The sequence below is a fragment of the Gadus morhua genome, chromosome 19 (genome assembly GCF_902167405.1).
Source record: "Gadus morhua chromosome 19, gadMor3.0, whole genome shotgun sequence".
Lineage (NCBI taxonomy): Eukaryota > Metazoa > Chordata > Actinopteri > Gadiformes > Gadidae > Gadus > Gadus morhua.
This window is the reverse complement of record NC_044066.1, coordinates 14,845,978-14,870,977: the sequence shown is the minus strand read 5'-3', so window position 1 is coordinate 14,870,977 and position 25,000 is coordinate 14,845,978. Positions and strand designations below refer to the sequence as shown.

The following is a 25,000-nucleotide window of genomic DNA, read 5'->3' as shown; positions in this document are numbered from 1 at the left end:
AGTACTTACCACATATAGCAATAGTGCTAACTACATATAGTTGTTACCACGTACAGTAGTTAGCACAAACAGTAGTAGTAGTAACCGTATATGGTAGTAGTAAATACCATATATAGTAGTACTACATATAGTAGTAAACCTCATAAAGCAGTATAAGTTACCTTATATTGTAGTACTAAATACCACATGCAGTAGTAGCAGTAGGGCTACGACATACATTAACCAAGATGTAACATAATAATCACCACCTACAATAGCAGTCAGACAAACACAAACCAAACAAGCGGCCAAAGAGCGCCTCAATCCACCGCCTAAAACGTGAAAAGAAAATGACTGAAAAGCTCCAAACTTCAACTGCCGGCGTATAATAAGCTCCGACTTCGCGGGGAACTCCGCCCGCCCGCCAGCCAGCCAGTCAGACGGGTGGTGCTTCCTTCATTAGCCAGCGAGGCGCGGGGCCAACCCCCCCCCCCCCCTACCCCCGCCCTTTGACCCCGACCGGCGGACCGATGAGGCCATGAATCTCGCGCTCCGGCCTTAATTAAACTGTTCATTACATTCTCAGCTGGTATTAATAACACCGTTTGGGGCCGGCGTGGGGGGGGGGGGGGGAGGGGGGTTGGCGGATCATCTGCTCTCTCTAACAGCGCCCTGCTGAACCAAGTACCACGACTACCCTGGCTCAGAGGCACTACGGAAATGGGCTGAGAAATAAGGGGAGATTGTGGGTGGAGGAATGAGCGAGTGAAGGAGTGAGTGAGTGAAAGAGTGAGTGAGTGAAGGAGTGAGTGAGTGAGTTAAGGTGCGAGTGAGTGAGAGTGACAACAACAATTATAGTAACTGTGTGTGTATTATGTATTTGTATTTATTATTATGTACATTTATACGGTGGTGGTATTTATATTCAGTATTTATGCCGAGTCGTCCCTGCCCAGACTTGAGCTCAGGTCAAGTCCCCATGTAGTGGACGGCCCAGTGGAAGACGTGTTCCTCCTGCTACTGTGTACGGAGTAGAGGTCACGCGTTCTACTAGCTGCCATCTGGTCCCAGGAGACGGGGGAGTATTCGCCCGCTACATCCACAGATCAGATACCAAGAGCACAGAACACTCCCCCCTCTCCCCCCTCTCCCACCTCTCCCTCCCCCAAACCACGGGTGCAGCCAGCATCTTAAAGAACCGGTCCCGAAGCAGCACACCGCATTACCAACCCAGATCACACACACACACACACACACACACACACACACACTCACTCCCTCAAACAGAGACCCAGGAGGAAGAGGAGGAGGAGGAGGAGGAGGGGCAGGAGAGGAGAGGCAACGAGGAAGGGAGAGGAAGAGGAAGAGGAAGCGAGACGAGGAAGGGAGGAGGAGATGAGGAAGGGAGGGGATAGGATTAGGAAAGGAGGAGGAAGGGAGAAGGAGAATAGGAAAGGAGCAGAGGCGGAGATGAAGGTAAGAAGGAGAAGAGGAGGAAGGGAGGAGAAGAAAAGAGGAACGGGAGATGAGGAAGGTATGAGAAGAGAGGAGGAAGGGGAGGAGGAACTGAAGAGGCTGGTAGAGGAGCTGAGGAATGAAGGTTACTCAATGAAATCTCTAAATAGATAAAGTCTCTAAAAAAGTAAAACAAGGGAATATAAGAAATATGCCAGTTCAGATGCGCTCTGTAATGAAGGCTGCCATAGAAACAAACTAGCCTCGTCTCCAAATAAACCACGAGAAAGAAGGCGACATATTTTGTTTGCATTACGGAACGGCTCTCGAGGAAGTCGTTACAATTTGCTTTGATTAAATCACTCTTTCCACAGCGCCTTTTTCTCCACTTTTCTGTATTCCCAAAATGGCCACCTTGCAGTTTTTTCTTCCGAGGGAATTTGTCAAATTAGGAATGCAACAACACGGCATTGCCGGGCTTATGGTGATAAATGATAGCTATCCGTTTCGCGGGGAATACAATCAATATCTCTGCGGTAGAGAGACAGAAACGGTGTGAGAGGAGAATTAGGTGAGACAACAGCTAAATCCCAGCTGTCGGTTTTTATGGCGGCGGTGAGACGCGCGCTTCTATGATAGCTTATCTGTCTCTCTCTGGGGCGACGTCGGCCCCCGCGTCTCGCTGAGATGGAGACGTTGAAATCGAGGAACGTGAACGGATTAAAGACGCAACATTAACCGCATTAACGTTTCCTCGGTTGCGCTACTGTCCATGGTTTTGAGTTGGGCGCTAAAGAGCTCGTACGGCTAGCAGCGAGCTAACAACTAATTGAAAACACTCCATGTATGACTGATAAATGGAGCGTAAATAACTATTGGCTCACTAATCCTAATGTATATTAATGCAAATTAGACAAGATAAATATCTTTATGTCTACAGCCTTTTCTTTCCCACAAAGATTTGACCTGTTTTTCTATGGAATCGCTTCTGGTGGCGTTTTGCTATTAAAATTGCAAAAGTAGACCTTCCTCCTCTACCTTCTTCTGCTCTACCTCTTCTTCCTCCTCAATCACCTCCTACTTTCTCCTCCCCCTCCTCCTACCTTCAGTTTATCCTCCTCCTGACCTTGTCCTCCTCCGTCTTCCTCTCCTCATCCTTCAACACCTCCTTATCTACATCTACATCAACCTCCTGCTCCTCTTTGCCCTCCTCCTCCTCCTCCATCTCCTGTATCTTCAGCTTTTCCTCCTCCACCCCCTACTCCCCTTTGTCCTCCTCCTCCATCTCCTGCGCCTCCACCTCGTCCTCGTCCTCCTCCTCCTCCTCCTCCACATCCTCCTCTACCTCCACCTCCTGTACCACCACCTCCTCCTCCTGTACCTCCATCCCATCTACCGCCTCCTCTACCTCTACCTCCTCCTACTACTCCTCCTCTACCTCTACCTCCTCCTACTACTCCTCCTCTACCTCCTCCTACTACTCCTCCTCCTCCACATCCTCCACCACCTCCTCCTCCTCGCGTACCTCCATCCCATCTACCTCCTCCTCTACCTCCTCCTACTACTCCTCCTCTACCTCCTCCTACTACTCCTCCTCTACCTCTACCTCCTCCTACTACTCCTCCTCTACCTCCTCCTACTACTCCTCCTCTACCTCTACCACCTCCTACTACTCCTCCTCCACCTCTACCTCCTCCTACTACTCCTCCTCTACTTCCTCCTACTACTCCTCCTCTACCTCCTCCTCTACCTCTACCTCCTCCTACTACTCCTCCTCCTCTACCTCTACCTCCTCCTACTACTCCTCCTCTACCTCTACCTCCACCTACTACTCCTCCTCTACCTCTACCTCCTCCTACTACTCCTCCTCTACCTCCTCCTACTACTCCTCCTCTACCTCCTCCTACTACTCCTCCTCTACCTCCTCCTACTACTCCTCCTCCTCCTCTACCTCTACCTCCTCCTACTACTCCTCCTCCTCCTCTACCTCCATCCCCTCTACCTCCACCTCCTCCCCGTGCCCCAGAGCGGGTGTCGTACAGGACGTTGTGGCAGGGACACCGTGTCTGGCGGGCCGGGGGGCCCCGGGGGGAGTCCGCTGGGGGTGATTAGCCGAGTGCTTACCTTCTGTTGAACAGCTGCCCACGCACACGACCGGGCCACCAGACAAACGACTTCCCAAACACCAGGAGAGCAAAGTCAAACCGAACACACACGCCCAGGCCTTTTTTATATTCTTACGATAACTTTCAGGTCTACACCGCGAGCGATCCACAGGGCTGAACGCAGGCCTCAACTTTACAGTTTTGCGATTACCAATTACCGACTCTTTTATCCACAGCGACGATAAGACGCAAGCGAATTAGTGAATTCCGACGTCATTAAGGGCAGGTAGGGGTCAGGGCATCCTACTCCAGGTGGCCTACGGGTAACCGCGGGGACATCGGTGGGGCTGACCGGGAGAATAAGAAGAAGAATTAGGTCTGTACCGTGACTAGAGAATACTACCAAATAATATGTCAGGAGCTCGAGATTTTTACCTAAGTTTTACCTTACAATTATGGTGACAGGTATCCTGAACAACAAATACACTCGGTCAATAAATGTACTCTGATTAACCTTGTCTGTTGTCGTAAGGCAGAGCTACGTTGATTAACAAGGCGACTACTTCCATTCGGTTTTAGTGCCGGATAAAAATGTAGGCCGAATCAGGCGAGTGTAACTCTGGAATAACCAGTAAACAGGATCTAAATCACACACCCACAAGGGGTATTCGTGTACTCCTTCAGAAACCACCAGTGATTACCCGGGCGGTCATAGCTAAGAGAATGTTAAAGCCATCAGTGTACTATAGTGATGCTGCTCCTCCCATCTGGACAAATGAGGGGTTGCAATCACCGCGTCCCTCATCAACTGCTCCCAGAACAGCCAACCGTCCCCTGGTCCAATCAGCTGGGTGAGGGAGGGGTCAAGCTGCTCTACTCTGGCCCTGCGTGGATTCACTGCAGAAAGCAGCCTTCTCCTCTTCCTCCTCCTCCTCCTCCCCTCATCCTTTAACAAGATCTCTTCTCATCCTGCCCCTTACACCGCCTTCTCCTCCTTCTCCCCCTCATCCTCTAACCAGAGCTTGTCTCCTTCCTCCCAGCCCCTCAAGAGCTAGCCTTCTCCCCCCTCACCAGCTCCTCCTCCTCACCTCATCCTCCTACACCTCCCGGAGCTCTCACCTCCTCCCCATCCCAGAGCTCTCCCCTCCTCCTCTTCCCAGAGCTCTCCTCCTTTTACCAAAGCACTACCCATCTTCCCACCCACCCCCTCGTCTTCCTCTCCTCCTTCTCCCCCTCCTCCTCCCCCCTCCCCAGCGTTCCCCTTCTCCTCTCCTCTCAAGGGGTGGTACTCCAGCCCTGCATGCATTAACTGCCGCCAGCAGCCGCCTCCTCCTCCTCCTCACTAAATGAACTCTTAACAGCCTTTCTTAGAGGGAGGGCTCTTGGCGTATGCAATCAGGAACCACGGAAGGAGAAAAGTCCTGCATTTGAGAGTGTGAGTGCGAGTGTGGTTGTGGGTGTGGGTGTGTGCGCATGTGTCTGTGTTCACACAGGTCTGTACGGGTGTGGGTTTTCCGCCTGTATGTTTGCATGCGGTTATGAATGAGGGAATGCTTGCATGCCGGTTTGGATGGGAGCAGGTACGTACGAGTGTGTGAGTGTAAGAGTAGGCCAATCGTCACAATAGCTCTCCTTACAAAACATGAAGGGAGGAAGGGGGAGGAGAAAAGTGAGCTAGAGGGAGCATTGATTGTCGAGAGGAAGAGTATAAGGAGTAGGAGCAGGAGAAGCAGTGGACGAGGAGAAGGAGGAGCAGTGAGAGGAGGAGGAGCAGTGAGAGAAGGAGGAGGAGGAGGAGGATGAAGAGCAGTGAGAGAAGGAGGAGGAGGAGGAGGATGAGGAGCAGTGAGAGGAGGAGGAGGAGGAGCAGTGAGAGGAGGAGGAGGAGGATGAGGAGCAGTGAGAGGAGGAGGAGGAGGAGGAGGAGCAGTGAGAGGAGGAGGAGGAGGAGCAGTGAGAGGAGGAGGAGGAGGATGAGGAGCAGTGAGAGGAGGAGGAGGAGGAGCAGTGAGAGGAGGAGGAGGAGGAGCAGTGAGAGGAGCAGTGAGAGGAGGAGGAGGAGGAGGAGGAGGAGGAGGAGCAGTGAGAGGAGGAGGAGGAGGAGGAGGAGCAGTGAGAGGAGGAGGAGGAGCAGTGAGAGGAGGAGGAGGAGCAGTGAGAGGAGGAGGAGGAGGAGGAGCAGTGAGAGGAGGAGGAGGAGCAGTGAGAGGAGGAGGAGGAGCAGTGAGAGGAGGAGGAGGAGCAGTGAGAGGAGGAGGAGGAGCAGTGAGAGGAGGAGGAGGAGGAGGAGCAGTGAGAGGAGGAGGATGAGGAACAGTGAGAGGAGGAGTCAGAGGAGGAGGAGGAGGAGCAGTGAGAGGAGGAGTCAGAGGAGGAGGAGGAGGAGCAGTGAGAGGAGGAGGAGGAGGAGGAGCAGTGAGAGGAGGAGGAGGAGGAGGAGGAGGAGGAGGAGGAGGAGGAGGAGGAGGAGCAGTGAGGAGGAGGAGGAGGAGCAGTGAGAGGAGGAGGAGCAGTGAGAGGAGGAGGAGGAGGAGGAGGAGGAGGAGGAGGAGCAGTGAGAGGAGGAGGATGAGGAACAGTGAGAGGAGGAGGAGGATGAGGAGCAGTGAGAGGAGGAGGAGGCGGCGGCGATGACGCCGGGGGGAGCAGTGTCCCCGAGGCCCAGGGAGGAGGCAGGCCTTGCTGTCAGTCAGTGCAGGCTGAGTGGTGCCGTGAGGGGGGAGAAGGAGACGGCTGGCGGCCTGGCACTGTGGAGCCCCAGCTCGGATGATTCACACACAGCCGAGCACATCGCCGCCGGGCAAGAGAGCAACATGCACACACACACTCTCTCTCTCTCTCTCGTGCCCACACACCCTCTCTCATGCCCACACTCTCTCGTGCATACAGACACCATATCTAATGCACACACCCCCTCTCTCGTGCACAACCTCCCTCTCTCGGGCACACACATTCTCTTGCGTACACACACACACACACACACACACACTTTCTCTCTAGTGCACACACACACATTATATCTCATGCATGCCTTCTCACGCACACAAACCCACCATCTCTCTCACACACACACACACACACACACACACCTTTTCTCAGCAACCACATACATTCTCCCATGCTTCCACTCACACACCCAAACAGACACACCAACATGAGCGCCCGCCCATACCCAGTCATGTTCATGTTTGCACTCATTCATGCCTGAGGTTAGAGCGCTCATCATATGTCATTAGAACGGAAGCCTGTGAAGCCCTCCGAGATCTAAACAGAGCGGAAGGCATCAACATAAACATGCACTCTCCCTCTAACCCCCCTCTCTCACTTTCTTCCTCCCCCCTCTCCCCCACAAACTCTAACACTAATGAATAAATGAAACAAAAGTTGGCCAAAACCTTTGTTTACATTCAGCTGCTGCCACAGGGAATCAAACGCACCGTGTAAATCAAAAAAACACAAACAGCTCCAACTGTTTGTTCTGAATCCAACCCGAATCGTGTGATAACCATCGGAAAGCCATGAACTTCAACACAGACTGAGTTTTACTAGTGACCCTTACGATTTACTATACGGTCATTTATCGTTCATCAGAACGTAAGCCAATAGCCCAATAGCCATGATGCTGCCCTGCCTGCTGTATGCAGATATGTGATGCTGGGTGAAATGAGTTCAGAGCCACCAGTTGTGTTAAATGTGGAGAGAGGATGAATAATGGAGACAGAGGTGGAGAGCCGGTGATTACAATCAAACGAGTGAAGATCGGGTCAAGTGCGGCCTCTCCTTCTGTTATCTAACCTTTATTAGCCACATAAAAACACTCACTCTACGTTTTGTGTGCTCGGACAAAGATGCACCTTGGTGAAAATGGGATTGACATTGAAGTTTGTGTGTTCATCCCCAATGTCGATAAAGTTTGTGCAAAGTACCCCCTCTGGCTGCAATAATAAAAGGAAAACTCCTCAAAAGAGCGAGTCCATAGACGCTAATAGTTATGCGTGCCTAGGCAAGGCAAGGCAAATGTATTCATATAGCACTTTTCATACACGAGGTAGACTGTAAGGGCTTGACATAGAAACATCGTCATAAAATAAAATACATTTACTTATTTTATAGTAATTAAAAGAAAATGTCTCTGGCCGTCGGGCCTTGACAGTACTTTGCTGTCTGCGATGTAGGCTAGCAGTTAGCGATGTATGCTAGTATTTAGCCATGCTACACAAGATGGCCGTCGGGCCTAGACAGCACATTGCTGTACGTGATGTAGGCTAGCAGTTAGCGATGTCTGCTAGCATGTAGCCATGCTACATGAGCTAGCCGTTGAGGCCTTGACAGTACATCCCTGTACGTGAGGTGCGCTGGCTGTTAGCAGGACCTAGCCGTACTTCACACGCCGGACACCAGCAGGACGGGCGAAGGCGCGGAAGGTCACAGAGCTGCCAGGCGGCTCGCAAGGTCTTCTGGGTTGATCATTATTACCGTTTTATTTTTATGCGCCACGCAGATGGCCCCTAAACCACTCCCGACGATACGGCTGCGCGGGCGAGCGCGTTCCGGCAGTCATAACAAGACCTGTAAGTGCAGTCTTTACTGCGTTGGAGGGGCACGCAGAGTGCTTCTTGGTGGCTCCGCTGTCAAATCCATATCAGTAGCAGAGCAAACGCCCGGCGAGGAGGGGGCATTGGGGTGTTATTATGGTCTGATTGTTACTGTGTGTGAGGCTAACCGAGCACAGCGGAGCCCTGCCTAGCCTAGCTCTGGTCTTTGAAAGCACTGCCGCTAAGCTGGATCTGCTAACAGTCCACCGGTCGGGCCTGAACCTCGATTTGAACGTGCGGAGCTGTACACACTGGTTTAAATACAGTGGAGAGGTGTATCGCCTGCATTAACAACTCAGAGAGAGGGTAGAGCGAGACAGTGAGGGTAGGGAAAAAGAGGGATGAGCGAGAGAGGTAGAGAGTAAGAGGTAGAGAGAGAGTAGAGCGAGAGGAGAGAGAAATAGAGGGATGAGCTAGAGAGAGGAGAACGAGCGAGAGAGGTAGAGAGAACGACAGCGAGCTACGGCCAGACATCACAGCGCTGACAGAGTACCTCCCGTGACCGTGGCATTGGCACATTTTCTAGACATTTCGTCAAACGGCGCGGCCCTTCAGGTCGGCGCTTTATCTCGCCCTCCACCCTCCATCCGCGTGAAACGGGATTGCCACCTTCACGCGGAGCCCTCAAACACGGCATTAGTGCCGCGGTAAATTGAATTACACCGCCGTTTCCCACTCAGACGGCGGCTTTTAACACTCTGCGAGGGCGCTCCGCCGCCGCCGCCGCCAACGGTGAGCCATCGCTAGCCGCAAAGCGCGGTTTATAACAGGGGACACATCGGAGACGGAGCGGAGGCTTGGCCAGGGCCCGTACCCATGCCAACCGTTTCCGTGGCAGCGCGACCAGGAGGCGGTAACTGGGCGGGAGGGAGGGAGGGAGGGAGGGGTGGACAAGGAACCTCTGGAGGAGGTTTAGCTGAAGTACCGCAGCACCACCAAGAGACCGGAATCTAACTGCATGCGTGTGTGTGAGACGGAGGCTGGTGCTGCTGGTGCGCGCGCGCATGCGTGCGCGTGCGTGCGTGATCGATAAGCAGAGTATTGTATTGGTAAACCGTAAATACAGGCTAAAATAATTCCTGATCAAGTCAGATATGTACGAGATCCCCTTGGGTGGGTGGACTTAATTCAGTGTAAAAGACATTGCTTGTTTGAACTAGTATGTCTTGGGAGAGAGTGCAGGGGAGGGAGGGGGAGAGACGGAGACGGGGGAGAGAGAGCCAGGCTCTGCCGAATGTGTTGCACTTTAGTTTTAACTAATAGTCTGAGTTCAAAGCTGCTGTCTGTCAGCCCTGATGACAAAAGCTAAGCTGTTGTCATGGTGACGCTCGTCCCTCCCCCTCCCCAGAAGCAAACTCACCAGCTTTCTTTTTCTTCACTCACCAACTCTCTGTCTCTCCCTCTGTCCGTCTCTCTGCGTCTCTCTGTGTCTCTCTCTCTCCCTTCTTATATTTCCTCTCTGTGCCTTCATGTCATTTTTTTCTCTTGTATTATTTTCCTTTCCCTTTGTCATTATTTTAGTATGTTCCACATCCAAACACCCAGACGCCCATGGCCCTAAACAGGGAGACCATGGGCACAGACCAGGGAACCTGATTCACCCTCAGTAACACCAAGACAACTTTGTGAATTCAAAAGGGTCAGAGCCCAGCATCATTTCGACAACTTGTGTACCAAAGGCTCAGCAAAGATGTCAGCAAGCGTGAAGTCCTTTACTGAATAACTCTGCACGCGGTGCCGTGAGGTTTAAAACCTTTCCTCCGTCATGTTCTTTAATGGGCTATTTGTTCCAACACTTATCTGAAGTACCGCCAGACCTTTTCACCAGCCTTGGCTGTGTTGACAGGCCTTTTCTGGGAGCAGACCAAGACTTTATTTGATATTGTTACAACAAAGTACTTACCTTAAAGGGCCCTTACTTTTGAAGAATTGAAATCCATGTCATCCAAAAAGTGGAAATGATTGCCTAGATCCGGCAATAAAGCGAGGAATTTAAGTTGTTTTTGTTGCTGAATTTCGGTTGAAAACACAATTGTGTCCCGTCTGTTTATTTATTTTTGAATCCATGGCATCATCCATATTTACTGTGTATTCCCCATGCCTTCCCTTTGTTTGGTGTTATCGCTGCTGTAAGTACGATTTGAGGACAGCAGAGAGAGAGAGAGCAGCGAAGAGAGGCTCTGATTGGCCAGTGATGAGCTAGGAGACTTCTAAAAAAGGTAAACAGTCTGCCCGACGGCTCCAGAGAGCCTCACTCCAGAGTACCTCACTCCAGAGTACCTCACCCCACAGTACCTCACTCCAGAGTACCTCACTCCAGAGAGTACCACTCCAGAGTACCTCACTCCACAGTACCTCACTCCACAGTACCTCACCCCACAGTACCTCGCCCCACAGTACCTCACTCCAGAGTACCTCACTCCAGAGAGCCTCACTCCAGAGAGCCTCACTCCAGAGTACCTCACTCCACAGTACCTCACTCCAGAGTACCTCACTCCAGAGAGCACCACTCCAGAGAGTACCACTCCCGAGTACCTCACTCCCGAGTACCTCACCCCAGAGTACCAAACCCAAGAGTACCAAACCCAAGAGTACCACACTCCACAGTGTCCCACTCAAGAGTGTCTTACTCCAGGGTACCACACCCCAGAGGTTGGGGGGGGACGGTGGAGGGGGGGGGTTCTTACCCAGGTCGGTGTGGGGCCCGGCGAGGAGCTGGCGGAACTTGTCGAGGCGCGAGGCCTCCCGCTCCGTCATGACGGGGGAGCCGCTGGTGTTCTGGTCGGCGATGCGCGCCACCATGGGGATGAGGGGGGGCCGGGGGGGCAGGGAGCGCTGGCGGTGGAGCGGCCCTCGCTCCGCCGCCTCGTCTGAGAGAGAGAGAGAGAGAGAGAGAGAGAGAGAGAGAGAGAGAGAGAGAGAGAGAGAGAGAGAGAGAGAGAGAGAGAGAGAGAGAGAGAGAGAGAGAGAGAGAGAGAGAGAGAGAGAGAGAGAGAGAGAGAGAGAGAGAGAGAGAGAGAGAGAGAGAAGGTTAGAGACTCACACAAACACTCATACCATTTGTGAGTATGAGGCTGTTCGAAATTGCTATTAATACAACACTAGTCGATCAAGGATCTCTTACACTTCCTGTTGCGGCCAAAAGGCTATAATTAGCAGCAGCTTTCCACTGAAATTCTAGTGCCATTTGCAATGATTTGTGTGTGTCTTTTCCCACTTATGTCGAGGACAGTAGTACAAATTGCCGAAATTCTTGACTTTATTTAAGGATATATTAATTATTGACTCAAGACAGATGTAAATTGGTAAGAATGAGTCGATGTTGTCAAAGTGAAATCATATTAAAGTGGAATAATCACAACGTTAATAAAAAATGGTTTGATTTGTAAACAGACATGACGTTTTGTGCGATGAAGTCTGACGAAGAATCTATCTCTAATGTGTATTGTTTATTCATCTCAGTAGCACTCGGCGCTACAAGCCAATGTTTACTTACACTGCAGTGCCTGAATATATACAAATTGCTCTTCCACCGAAAGAATAAAGCCCTTCTTTTAAATATCGAACAGGGAAACAAAGTGCTTGGAACTCGAACCTACTAATTGAATCTACAAAATACATCATGACATTTTGGCAAAAAGACAGGGCCTGCTCGTCTTCACTGGCTATAAGAGTCACTGCCGAGAGAGGGTTAGCCTTCTCTGAAACAAACGCAACGTTGTGTGTGGATGTGTGGGGGTGGGGGTGGAATTGTGTGGATGCGTGTGTGGAGTTGTGGGTATACGTGTATGTTTGTGGACCCACTAGTGAGTGGATATAATGCACATCAAATATAAACATAACATTTCGGAAAGAACAGACGTTTTAGCCATTATCAGATTTTTCGGAAGACGTCAGATGGACTTTCGGTCCTTTTTCCGCTTGACGTTTTGTGTGCTTGCCACTTTCACCATACTACGCAACTCAGAGAGTCAGAGAGGTCAAATTTTTAGGTAACAACAGCACACTGTTTAAAATATTTGATTTCTTGTTTGTTAAGATAACATTTTGAAAAAGACAGTTGTTAAACCAACAACCGTCAACATCGAACAGAACCAGCCAGTAACAAAAAACCGAACTAAACAGAATGACTATTCATCCTCCATAAGAGTCGGGTACATTAACTCAACTTTCATTAAAAATGTAAAATTGATGTAAACTCCTAACACCCCTACAAAGCGGTGTCAACGCGTGCTGTCCTCGCCGCTGTGAAGCGTGTATACTGTCGATTCATACCGACCGAGACGGCGAGAGGAGCTGCATTATTTAATCATCATTTTTTTCATTTTCAAACAGGCAAATAAAAAGACGCCACAGGCCCTAGGACCCCTGACTGCTTGATTTGAGTGAAAACAGAATAATAAGAGGGAATAATAAAGCACAAACCGTGCCGTTAGAGAGACACACAGGGACGCTCCATCAGGGACAACTTGGGCTGATTTAAGAAATGTGCTCTTTGTTTGAGGAAACTTTGACTTTTAATAGACCTCAGGGCCGGAAGAGACATCCACGCAGTGTTTTAATTTAAGTAGAGCTGTCAATCAAACTGCTGTACAGGCACAAACACACGGGGAGCCAACCCCTTCAGTAATTACAATTACAGTAAGAAAGTGTCTCTTTTGTCTCTGGTGAAGGAAGTGCGTGCGTGTGTGCGTTTGTGCGTGCGTGCATCATTATGCAATAAGACTGTGTCTGCTAGAGCAGTCACAAAACAACAAGAGGAAGAGGAGGAAGAGGAGAAGCGATACGGATGGACAAACAACAACAATCTGATGGAGAGTAGAGCACAACAGAATAAGTAGAGTAGAAAAGAGGAGTGGTCTAGGGTCAAGCAGAGCGGAGTAGAACAAGGTAATGGAGGGTGAAGCATAGAAGACGACAGCACAGCAGTAGAACAGAGTAAAGTTTAACATCGTAGAACACAACAGTAGAGTAGAGTAGAACTGGAGAAGAATCCGATAAAATAGAGAAGAGCAGAATAGAAGATGTAGGGGGAGAGTCTTGGTTATGGAAATGAAAAGGACAACATTTTCTGGGAAGATACGCCTAAACGCAACCACACGTAAAGAATTTATCATTTTTATACACTGCGATAAAAACGGAAGGAATCGCCGAGTTCAGACGCCAAAATTAACACATTCAAAATATCTGTTAACACGAGACAAAAGACAGTCTAGAGAGAGTGTCTCTTCTGTCTCTGGCCTGTGAATACGATAAAATATGAATACGTTACATTTGATGAGGTCAAATGCCCTCATCAAATGTACCGTGTTTAACACCTATTGCTTCCATAGTCTGTCCACTGTAGCCAGGTCAAACCCAAAAGCATAATTCATTGTTAATAAATAATAATTAATTAATGTCTGTTCAAAGGTCCATCAAACACATGCATATCTTGCATAAGTAATAAATAGATCGCTTTCGTATCCAAGCCTAGATAGAACTTCTGTTTCAACTTAAATATAAAGTGTGTAATATCCTGTTGTCCAATAAAAAAAAAGACACTAATAGTAGTATATAATAGTATCTGCTACAGAGCGTTGTAAACGCAACACAAATCCTAGCGTATGCAAGGAGGCAGCTGGGTCGTTTATTGATCCAGGGGGAAATTAAGACAACGAAACCTCACAGCTTTAGGTGAGACCACTACCACCATGATAGAAAACACCCCCATATCATTTAAAAACAAAGCAGGGAAGTTGCATGCTCATCCGGAGAAGCGGCTTAGCTTCTTTCCCTTGTTGTGTTCTGCCTCTTTTAGGCAGACTTCCCAGCATGCATTTGAACTAAGGTAAGGTAGACCAGGCAATGATGAATGGAGTAAGGTTGTGTATGCCTCTACCTCAGCAACACATGGTACAGCCATGGTCGGTACGCAGTCGAGACATCGCCATTACATGAACACAAACAAACGTCTTGACTCCCTCAAGCAAACATATATGTCATAATTACAGAGGGAATTGCTATGTTGACGTTCAAAAATATGCAAGTATATGCCAAATTGCTGCAGTATTATTGGCTATGTAGAGTAGGCGTTCATTTCGGCCGCCCAAAAACGCAGACCTTTCCTCTGTGCTAACGCAATCTTAAACTTATGTTTACGGGGTAAATTTTTTTTTGTGAAGGGGTATTTCCTGGGACGGTTCTGTACTCAACAACGCCTAATATGGAACTTCCTGCAGACCAGGAAGTGATGTGGTCCACTCACCTCTGGGAGAGCCAATGGGAGCCTCGCTGTGGGACTTGACGAGCCGGCTGTCGCCGTGGGGACCCAACGACGTCTCAGTGCTGGCGGTCTCTTCCTCCGTCCCCTCCCCTCGACACGACCCTCCCTCCTCCTGCTGCTCCTCCTCTTCCTCCTCGGCGGTGGCCTCCTCTTCCTCCTCCTTCTCCTGCTGCTGCTCCTCCTGCTCGTCCTCCTCCTGGCGTTCCGTCTCGTCGTCCCGCCGCTGCCTCTCCTGCTGCTTGCTATGGTTCTCGATCACCTGACGCCAGAGGGGGTGATGTCATCAGGCGCGGTTTGATGATGTCACGGGGGGCACAACAATAGTACCACGTGACCTCTGACCTCTAAGGACCGCTGGACGGGGAGGGGACGTGCTTCATGGAGCACTTTGATATTCAATAAGTGTAAAACACCAAACTATTATCAGACAAATACGTTAATATTTAGATTTAGGGCATGTAGCAGACGCTTTTAACCAAAGTGATTTAGAATAAGTAGATTTGTCAGAAGAAGGAGAAGCAACAATATATGGCTGTCGGTACAGTAAGGATGTTCATAGAACCAAGTGCCAAGCACTAACAATCGCTAGGTTCACCGATTCCCTGTGTACAACAAAGACAGCTAGGATAAGACGCTACACTATGCTAAGGACTATTGCAAGTGCAAGGATAGGGAGTTACACACAATAAGTGCGTAAATTTAGTGCCAGGAAGTACAACATACAATAAGTGGGTACATTAAGTGCCAGACAATCGCCATCCGAATCGCCTCTTTGTTTCATCTCTAAACCAATTTAAACGGGCAGAAGTTTCGAAACCAAGAAATGAAATGAGATCTTATAAACACAGAGCCCCAGAGGCTTGAGACGAACAGCCCTCCTCATTCGCCTCAGTCTTCTGCCAGCAGCCCCGTTATCAAAGTGGCCGCTGCTAAGGAGTCTGTTTAGGAGTCCGGGGCCCGTCTAGGGGCCCGTCTAGAGGCCGCTCTAACATCTCCCAGACACACGTTTTGTCTTAAGAAGCGCAGCCACAAATCACCCCCCCCCCCCCGTACCCTCACATCAACGCGCTCTCTCCCAACTTTCTCAAACACTCTCCGTCATCTCCCGATGATTCAGAGCTTCCCACCGGGGCCTCAGCCGTCTGACATTTTGAAATAAATCTCGAAGAACAAACTGAGAGTCCGTCCCCCGTTCGCACGGGGGGGGGGATTTCGGGGACGTCTCACCTTGTTGGCGGTCTCCATGACGACCTCGATGTTGAGGTTGTGCGCGGCCATGGCGAGCAGCTCGTCGTCGTCGTCGTCGCCCACCTCCCAGGCGTCGCTGGTGATGCTCTCGAACTCCTGGAAGGTGGTGGCCTTCTTGGGCTTACCGCCCGGGGTCACGGGGGCCGGCTTGGGCCCCGCCTTGATCAGACTGGGGGAGGGACGAGAGAGAGAAGACAGAGAGGGACAAGGGAGGAAGTTGAGAGAGAGAGACAAGGGAGGAAGGAGAAAGACAGAAAAGAGAGACAGAGACAGGAGGGAGGGGAGAGAGAGAGAAAGAAGGAGAGAGACAAGATAGGGTGAGAGTCAAGAGACAAGAGATAAAAGGGGAAAGAGAAGAGATAGACAGACAAGGGAGGAAGGGGAAAGAATAAGAGGGAGACAAGGGAGAGAGAGGGACAAGGGAGGAAGTTGAAAGTGAGAGAGAAGGGAGGAAGGGGAGAGAGACAGTCATAGGTTTGTGAAAGCAAAACTAGAAAACAAAAGAACACAGGTTTTCATCCAGAAAGGGAGAGCAAGCAGTCAGATAAATGACAAAACCATAATTCCCAGGTGAGCGCCAAGTCCCCCGGAGAGACGGACATTCTCCTAGACAAGAGCGAGGGTTCGGACAGCTGTGACAGGAGCCGGGACGACCGGGACAAGCGGTTGAGGGTGGGTGAGTCTGCGTCTAGCCAGCCCCCCCCTCACGTCTCAGTCCGTGTGACGGACCCATAAGGGGGTGGAAGGACGACGCTAGGTCTCCGAGCGGCGCTAGATTGAATCCCTCCATTTTGAAAGGACACCTTTCTGTTGATCTGTTTCTCTTTGTTCCGCGAGAGGCGCCGAGAACAAACCTCCTCTATCTCCTCCTCGGGAACATGAAATGAGACAATCCAAATGGATTTTAATTAAATCCCATCTTGCAGGTGTGTGCGTAAGAGGGTGTAGTCGTGTGTGTGTGTGTGTGTACATTTGTGTATGTTGATGTGCGTTACTATGCGAGTGACTGCGCTTGTGGATCTTTGAGTGTGTTTATGCGAGTGCGTTTGAGTCTTGGTGTGTATGCGGCGTGTGTGACAGTTTGAGTGTGTGTGTGTGGGGAGGTCACTGGGGTGAAAACACGTTCAGATTTTGAGACAAATGATTAGCATAACAAAGAGCAACGATTTGTTCCCATTTGCCGACTTCTTTGACAACTTGGATGAGAAAGCGCTCAGTGAAGAACCCCACGATAGGACACCAGTAAATGAAGCGCAATCCTCAGAGGAAATGAGTTGCATCAGACACGACTTCCTGAATAACGTTTATTACCTGAATAGTAATCCAGCGCTTGTGTGTGTGTGTACCCGATACGGTAGTGCTGTCTGTCTGTCTGGGCCACTTTGAACTAGCCCATTATGGATCCTGTTTGGCCAATCACACGTCAGGATGATGAGATGAGAAAGAGTGATGGTGGGGGGAAGCCTGATGTTTTAATGGTACAATGTCATGGAGCTAGGTTAATAAGGAGTGCCCTTTTTTTTTGTGTACAACACATCTCAAGCATAGTGACTTGGAGGCATTTCATTTGAAAACTAGATGACAACTGTCCTTTGGTTTATCAATTCCACATTTGTGAACACAGCTGGTGTATTACGAAGTACTAAGTCTACTGACTCGGTTAATACTGTGTGATAAATCTTGTTTTTTTTCCAAACGCCACTGACATAGACAGAGTACTGCTGTTTTAATTTAGACCATTCCACTTCCTGCCCCCACCCCCCCCCCTGTCTGAAGCCTGCGTGTCATGGGTATGAAGTGCCTGGAAACAGCACATCATGTGGTCTGTGGTTCCCAAAGCACATTCCAAGGCACTATCTTGATTCTTCTTGGCACATGCATGACATCATGTGAACCCTCTTGTATGTCTTCTGTAGTTATTACCATATTGACGATCTTACTAAGACTAACAATCAACACGTGTTCATGAGTGTGTGTGTGTGTGTGGGTTCAGATCAGCTAGAAAAAGGTGGGTTGGTGAACACACACGCACCGGCACGTGTGTGTGTGTGTGTGTGTGTGTGTGTGTGTGTGTGTGTGTGTGTGTGTGTGTGTGTGTGTGTGTGTGTGTGTGTGTGTGTGTGTGTGTTCAGATCAGCAAGGAAAAGTGGTTGTGAGTTGGTCATGTGCGGTCCCTCACTTCCTGTTGACACGCTACGCCTGTGCCATCATATCTAGTCTGCCTAACAAGGCCTTCCAGGGTCTCATTAACTAACACCAATAAACTTTCAGAACATGTCAATATTTAATGTCATACCATGCTCCCATCTTCTGCTGGACACACCATCAAACAAACCATAAAAAGATTCATAAAAAAGTGCACGTTATGTTACGTACTTGACATTGATATATACGGGCGAACAGCAAACAGCTTCGATAATAACTGGATTTTCAGGTATGTTTACTCCGGGTCTGATAGCATAAGTAAAGGGAATTAGTGGCTCAACACGACTACACCCTTGAACAAGGTACCTAAACACATCCTCTCTATCACAGAGTTGTTCTATATGGTCATGTTGTGTGTGTGTGTGTGTCTGTCTGTCTGTGTGTGGACTAATTCCCTTCCTACGCCAAGTAATGAAATTAATCACGAAGCCCTTGCATGAAACACAGGCTTCAATATTTGAAAGTTTAATGTTTTTTGTGGATCAATTATGGAAAAGTATACTTATGGAAATGAAAAGGAAACTAAATGAGACCACAGGAACTTACTTGGCGTGCAGCAGGGGGTCGAAGGGGGGGTGCTGAGCACCGTACACATGCTGGATGCTGCGGAGAGGGCACAGAGGGGCTCCTGGTTAGGGGGTTCGACTCCCAGACGAAGGTTACTGGGTTTGATGCCCCTATATCAACAGCTTAACCTGTAGAGATCCTTGAGCAGGATGCCCTTAACTCCCATAGATTTGCTCCTGAATGACATGTATCAGTTGACACCTTTCGTTGCATTGCATAAAGGTGTCTGCTAATGAGCGTGAATAGTAAGCAGTAACGTTGCGAGAAACAGCCATACTCATCTGTCTGAACACTGAATGACTTCTGGGCTAGCCGATGTAGCTTTCCAACACTTTATCTTAACGTAGCATTGTATGTTATTGTGTTTGTGCGTGTATGTGCAATACATGCATACATAGTGCAGTCACATTAACGCCTACTTCAAAATAGAAACACTCATGTCCAGGATAAAATAAGGATGGTATCATTATGTTGTTGTTGTGAGCTCCTGTTAGCCAAGTTATGCTAGGGAACCGCTAACCATTTCAGCAGGATAGTCAATGTTTCCAGTATTAATGACATGATTTCGTTGTTTATTCAGAGTCGATGGGCGGTAGGAAGTAGGACGAGTGGGGACTGTATGCACCAATATTAAAAACAACCCACTACGGGAAAGTTTTCCTGCTCAACGATGAACTGTTAAATCTTGGAAGCTACATCCAAGGGTCCGGCCGTACGGTGGGCGTTACCTCTTGTGGTCAACAACCAATCCGCGAGTAGTTATTTAATGATTCCTCTTCCTGCATTTATTTTATTGAATTTTTTTTAAACATAAAGAGGTGTACATACTCATTTGTTTTAATCATATTATCCATAAATATTAAACTGTATTTCTAAACTTGTAATGTTTATTTGTGACGGAAAGGGTCCCGCCCCCCATTGCATGTTGGGATCGATGATTGGTTGCTAAAGCAGAGAAGCAGCCGCCCACACTATACGTTCGTAGCACTGATTGGTTAGCAACAGTGAGCATACGTCCGGACCCTTGGATCTACCGTTCCCCAAGCTATGAAACCGAGCTAATGCTAACGCTAAGGCACCACGTCACTCACCTGCCGGGAACCTTGCTCGTACTCCGTTTCCAGAACTGCTTTTTATTATTCCCGTCGCTCGACATTGTCCCGCTGTAGGCCGACCTCTGCCCAACGCGAGTAACCGAGCGATGTCGTTGCCTCTAAAGAGTGAATTAATGTTTTTATTGACACCTCTACCTCCTCTAAACACTCAGAAAGCTGCCATGTTGATGCTGCCGCTGCTGCCGAGGCTTTCTGTGAGCAAACAGAGCGCTGATTGGCCAATGCCAGCCGCTGTCGACCAATCACGAGTTAGATCCAGTGCCGGGTGGCAGAGATGTGACTGACGTCATCCGATCCAGGGAATAAAGTTGACAGTTGTACAACAGATAAATAAGTAAATAACTTGAACATTATCTCAGGTTGTGTCTAAGACTGCATCTTAAAAGTACTGACAAGGATGGTGACCATTCATTTGTTGGAAATATAATTTACTTTCCTAAAGTTAAAGTGGAAAAAAGTCCATATTGATTAATTATGTATCAGTGCATAAAGTGCAACTGTATGGTATTGATATATGTATCTTCAACGCATTGAAAGCGTTGATTATCGTTTCAGAGTAAAAATAAAAGAATTAATAAAAAATAATACATTTATTTTTACCAAAAAGTGCGCAACCTGACCAGTTGACTCCTCTAATTTAATGGAAGCAGGCTGATGTCTGTAAATGTCTGATCCAGCCATGCTGGTGAACTGGGAGCGCAGCAGCAGACTCTCCTGGTGACTGGGAAGGTCTCGCCAGAAATTCCCGCGAAGAGGCAGACTTCAGGAGCCACGGGCGCTCGCAGGCAGGACCTGCGCCGGCTTGGTTACGTCACGCGCTCCACTAGTGGTTCACCGCGAGCGCTCAGTCAACTGTTTCAGACCGCGGGCACCACGGGGGACTTCAACTGCCTCCATCAAGCCGTCTCAGGGATTTATTTAGTAGGCCTACTATCGTTTTTATTTATTTAGGACTATAGTATTCATTTAGTATTACAGCATATATATTTATATCCATCAAGCCGTCTCGAAAATTTATTTAGTAGCCTACTATATTATTTATTTAGTACTATTAGTATTTATTTATCACACTACGACGACGACAACAACTGCTTTACGCACAGTGGAGAAAGTTATGGAAGGAGAAGGAGGAGGAGAAGGAGAAGAAGAAGCAGAAGACGCGGTGGTGCTTTCCTCGCGGCTGTCGCGGGGTCGGAGGCAGCAGGTCGACGTACGGCTGACTCGGAGGGTTTTGACGTGGAAGGACGTGAAGAAAACCACAAAGTGCGGCAACGTGGGCTTCGGTCACTTCTCCGGAACCGGTGAGTTTAAAAAGCGACTGTCAAGCAATGCAATGGTCGTTTCTTTTCCTGCGATTTGTCTTCCAAACTTTCACTTTCTTTCGTTATTCAAGAGAGGCAGGTATACATATTCGTGTCCCATCGGACCACTCCTTATCTCAGCAGCGCACCTGCAGTGCGATCAGAAGATACCACGCACCGTTCAGGTGCGTCGTGCGTTCCAACCTGAACGTGTGTCGCGAGTCGCGACACAAGTGACATTGAGTAGACTCTTCTCAGGGAGTGTACGAATAGAGTCAAGGAGTAGAGTCTCATGTCAAGGAGTAGAGTCTATTCAAGGAGTAGAGCCCACGCCGCAGTTTGTGTTTTTTCCTTTACTTCCTTCACTTTACTCAAGGTGCAGAGTCTATTCGTGAGTCTGCTGAAACTTGACTGACAAGGAGAAGAGTCTCTCCCTTGACTAGACTCTACTTATTGAGAAGTGTCTACTTGGAGGAATACCTCTTGGAGGAGCTCTGGACCAGGAGGATTAGTGATCTGTGGTGGCCACACACACACACACACCCACACACACACCCACACACACACACACACACACACACACACACACACACACACACACACACACACACACACACACACACACACACACACACACACACACACACACACACACACACAGGTGTTGCATTGTTTGTGTCTTCCTGACTTATTGATAGTTTGTTTATTATTTTTCCAAGCGCAATAATGTGTGAACACAAAAGTAAACTTTTTTTTAGCCAAGCAAAGACGGCAATTTATCCAGGCTGAAGGAAAGCTAGAGGAATCCTTGAGTGTTGACACAGTTAGTTTATTCACTGAAGTCCAACTTTCTCCACTGCGTACAAAAGATGTAAAATAATAAAAGCCTATTATCTATTAGCTGTGACACGTGGAAAGAGAGCAAGAGAAAGAGATCTCCCAAGTTCCTGGTTGAAGATAATATAAAGTAGTTTAGTAGGTAAGGTGTAGCAAGCTTATATCATAAAAATAGATAGGAAAGATTATAGACCTATGTATAGATGTATAGATAAATAATTTAAGAAATAGGAAAACATTTGTTTGAAGCCGACTATGGCTTTCATTTCTTCATAGTACCAGAAATCCAGCTTAATCTTGGACTTCAGTGGATAAACAAACTCTGTGTCAACACTCAAGGATTCCTCTGGCTTTCTTGTTAGCAAAGATAGATTGCTGTATTTGCTTGGCCAATCAAAAAGTGGACTTTTGTGTTAAACAAACAATATTAAAAACCTAGCAACGAGAAGATTCCAGATAGTCTAGGAGATTACAAAGCAATGCAAAGACTGTGTGTGAGTGGGAGTGAGTGAGTGAGTGAGTGAGTGAGTGAGTGAGTGAGTGAGTGAGTGAGTGAGTGAGTGAGTGAGTGAGTGAGTGAGTGAGTGAGTGAGTGAGTGAGTGAGTGAGTGAGTGAGTGAGTGAGTGAGTGAGTCTCTGTGTTCACAAATGACAAACTGGGGATCAAAACAAAAACCACAGCTAACTATCACAATCCCATGCATAACTCTCCACCACGGATCACTAATCGCCCTCGCCCTGAGCTCCCCCACGCGGTCTAATGTCCTGCTGCAGGCCCCGATATACTTCCATCAAACTCAGCCTTGGCTTGTTCCCATAGGCTGTCAAACGGCTTCCCAGACTAACATGGAGATGTCAACCGGGTGCCAAATGGCCACTGTGATTGGTGGGTCGTTCTTTAGGCGGAGGTTCCTCTCTGTGTCCTTGTCGTCCCATCTTGAGAGCTCAAACCAAGGCGCATTATCCCTCACACTCTCTGAGTAACTTTTACCTCCAACTGGCCCATCTTGTATGCATATTTTATAAACATCCTTACTGTACCGACAGCGATACATTGTTTCTCTTCTTCTGACAAATGTACTTATTTTCGTAGATGCAGGGTACTGACAAATGGTGGCCGATGGCAGGCAGCTGTGTATCTGTGGCATTGAGAACAGTTTGACTGTTCCAAATGAGCACCCTGAGCAAACTGCAGCGATAGAAGCCTGATGAGGTGCTTTGTTTTGGTGGCAAAGAGGCCATTTTGTGTGCGCGAAACACACCCTTTTCAATGTTGTTTTAAGTATACTGGGGCGCCGGGCCCCAAATGAGGCCCCCGGGGACGGAGCTTTTTGTAGTCTTCTTCGGGGAGGTGTAGAAGGCTCTGAGGAAGCCAGGGTAGTTTCGCCCCCAAATAAATTCACTGTGATGGTTCGAACGTTAGCTTGCGGGTTGGTGGAGGATCAACACACGCTAGAAGCCGCCACAGGGAAGAGGATACCATATTGTTGATTATCAGCATTCCGCTGCTGTAGGCCTGCTGTTGTGATAAAATCCATCTCCTTCTCTTTAGCAGTCCCTCTAGTTGTATCCAACACGTTTTCCCAGTTTTAATCACAAAGTCCTTGCTCCCTTATAAAACAGCTAAATACTTTCACCGCATGTACACACACCCCTCCATGTCAACGTTAACCTCTCCCCAATTAAAACAGCCTTGTACGTTCCCCTGGTGACCTGATGAGGAAGCTAAAATCACTCCGCACCTCAGCAAAAACACGTCTCTTTGATATCTGACCAAAGAGATTACATAATGGGGGACGGTTTAAATGATGTATTGCACCCTGGTATGGACCAAACAGACCAGTTAGTTTCTAAATGTGTAATAATGGCTCTATTACAAGAGAGTAAAACATACCGGGTGAACTCAAAGAACCGTTAATCGTTATAACACCCTCAATGTCCCTCTACCGTCCCCGGGGTCATCGCTGTGAAGCCTGGGTCGAGGCGGAATGTCTTTACCTGATCCGTGGAAGTAAGAGCAGTCTCTATCACCAACAAACCTCGGCCCTATGTAACACCCCGGATTAAAGAGACATCATCAGCGATCAAACAGGCTCGAATGTACTCCCTCCTTCACCTGGGCCCGACGCGGCTGTCAGACCCTTTGATGGCAGCTTACACTCACAGTGCAGAGCAGGCGGAGCTGCCTCCAGCCTGTAATCTGCGGTAAATGTTCCTTTTTTTAGGGAGCGGTGTTATGGCCTCCATCCTGCAGCTCATGGGTAACCGCCCTCCAGCCAGACTGGGAGACAGTCCCTTTTACACCCCCGGCTCCACTCACTGACCCGAAGACTTGGTCAGAACCAGCAAGCAGAGCCATCCGTCGCTGCTCCACCCCTCCACCGCTGTACAGCCGCTTACGGCCCCCGCTGCGGCAGATCATACTCATCCAGAGTGGCTGGACCTCCGCGAGGCCGCCGGGAGGACTGTAACGACCTGGCCAGGAATGGATTGTCTTTGTGCTGGTTTCTGTCCTCGTCAGCGGGCCTCTCTGCTGAGCTATGCGCGTTATGACAGCCTCGTCCCGGAGGTGGAGACAAGGGGATGGATTAGCTTCCTTTGACCGATTTCTTTCGTCCAGATTGGAAAAGTAGGGAGATGATGATGCATCCGTCTGTGATGCTGTGTTCAGAATAACCCCACTAAGAATAATTCTGTTATTTTCATCTATGTCGTTATTTCAGCTGAAGGCTGAATATTTTTCTGCTTCGCTTTGACTCAATTTGTGTGCTGTGATGGTATTGTAGCGTTTTCATAATGTTCTACTTAAATGGCCTTGCAGTATACACCTCATATGAACATGGCTTAGAATATGTAGAGAAAAGTGTCCCCAATCCATTATTGAATTTTTGGGATAAAAACACATCTAACCCTATGAGGGTTAAATAAGACTATTTCTCTGTTATTTTCATCTATATTTTTAGTTCAGCTGAAAGTTTAATATTGTTCTGCTTCGCTTTGACTCAATTTGTTTTTGAACTGACAAGGAAACATCTGGTCGATGGTTGTATTTTGGCGGATTTGTGGCGAATTGATTGGGCACCGTCAAAAGGCTGATCCGCCCCGTTACAGAAGTAGAATCACAGGCCCCCGGAACGTTATTGACCAATCAGGATCAAGCATTAACAATGCTGTAGTATAATGTCCAACTCAGTGGGCACGCCCCCCCCACACACACACGCACACACACACACACACCCACACACACACCCACACACACACCCCACACACACACAGACACACACAAACACACACACACACACACATCCCCCCCCCACACACACACACA

General features: G+C 48.6%; 2 protein-coding genes across 4 annotated transcripts in view; one reads left to right on the top strand and one right to left on the bottom strand.

Annotated features, from left to right (window-relative positions):
* tbc1d22a (TBC1 domain family, member 22a) overlaps positions 1-19,716 on the bottom strand; it is a 108,268-nt gene extending 88,552 nt beyond the window's left edge. For all 3 annotated transcript variants that reach the window (XM_030341497.1, XM_030341499.1, XM_030341498.1), the window contains exons 1-5: positions 19,511-19,716; positions 18,399-18,455; positions 15,627-15,816; positions 14,382-14,658; positions 10,822-11,004 (exon numbers count right to left, since the gene is read on the bottom strand). In XM_030341497.1, the coding sequence (XP_030197357.1) occupies positions 10,822-11,004; positions 14,382-14,658; positions 15,627-15,816; positions 18,399-18,455; positions 19,511-19,575 (772 nt within the window). In that variant the 5' untranslated portion in view covers positions 19,576-19,716. The remainder of the gene's footprint in view (positions 1-10,821; positions 11,005-14,381; positions 14,659-15,626; positions 15,817-18,398; positions 18,456-19,510) is intronic.
* Positions 19,717-20,339: 623 nt separating this feature from the next.
* cerk (ceramide kinase) overlaps positions 20,340-25,000 on the top strand; it is a 37,913-nt gene continuing 33,252 nt past the window's right edge. The window contains exon 1 of the mRNA XM_030342266.1: positions 20,340-20,835. Coding sequence (XP_030198126.1) covers positions 20,649-20,835 — 187 coding nt within the window. The 5' untranslated portion in view covers positions 20,340-20,648. The remainder of the gene's footprint in view (positions 20,836-25,000) is intronic.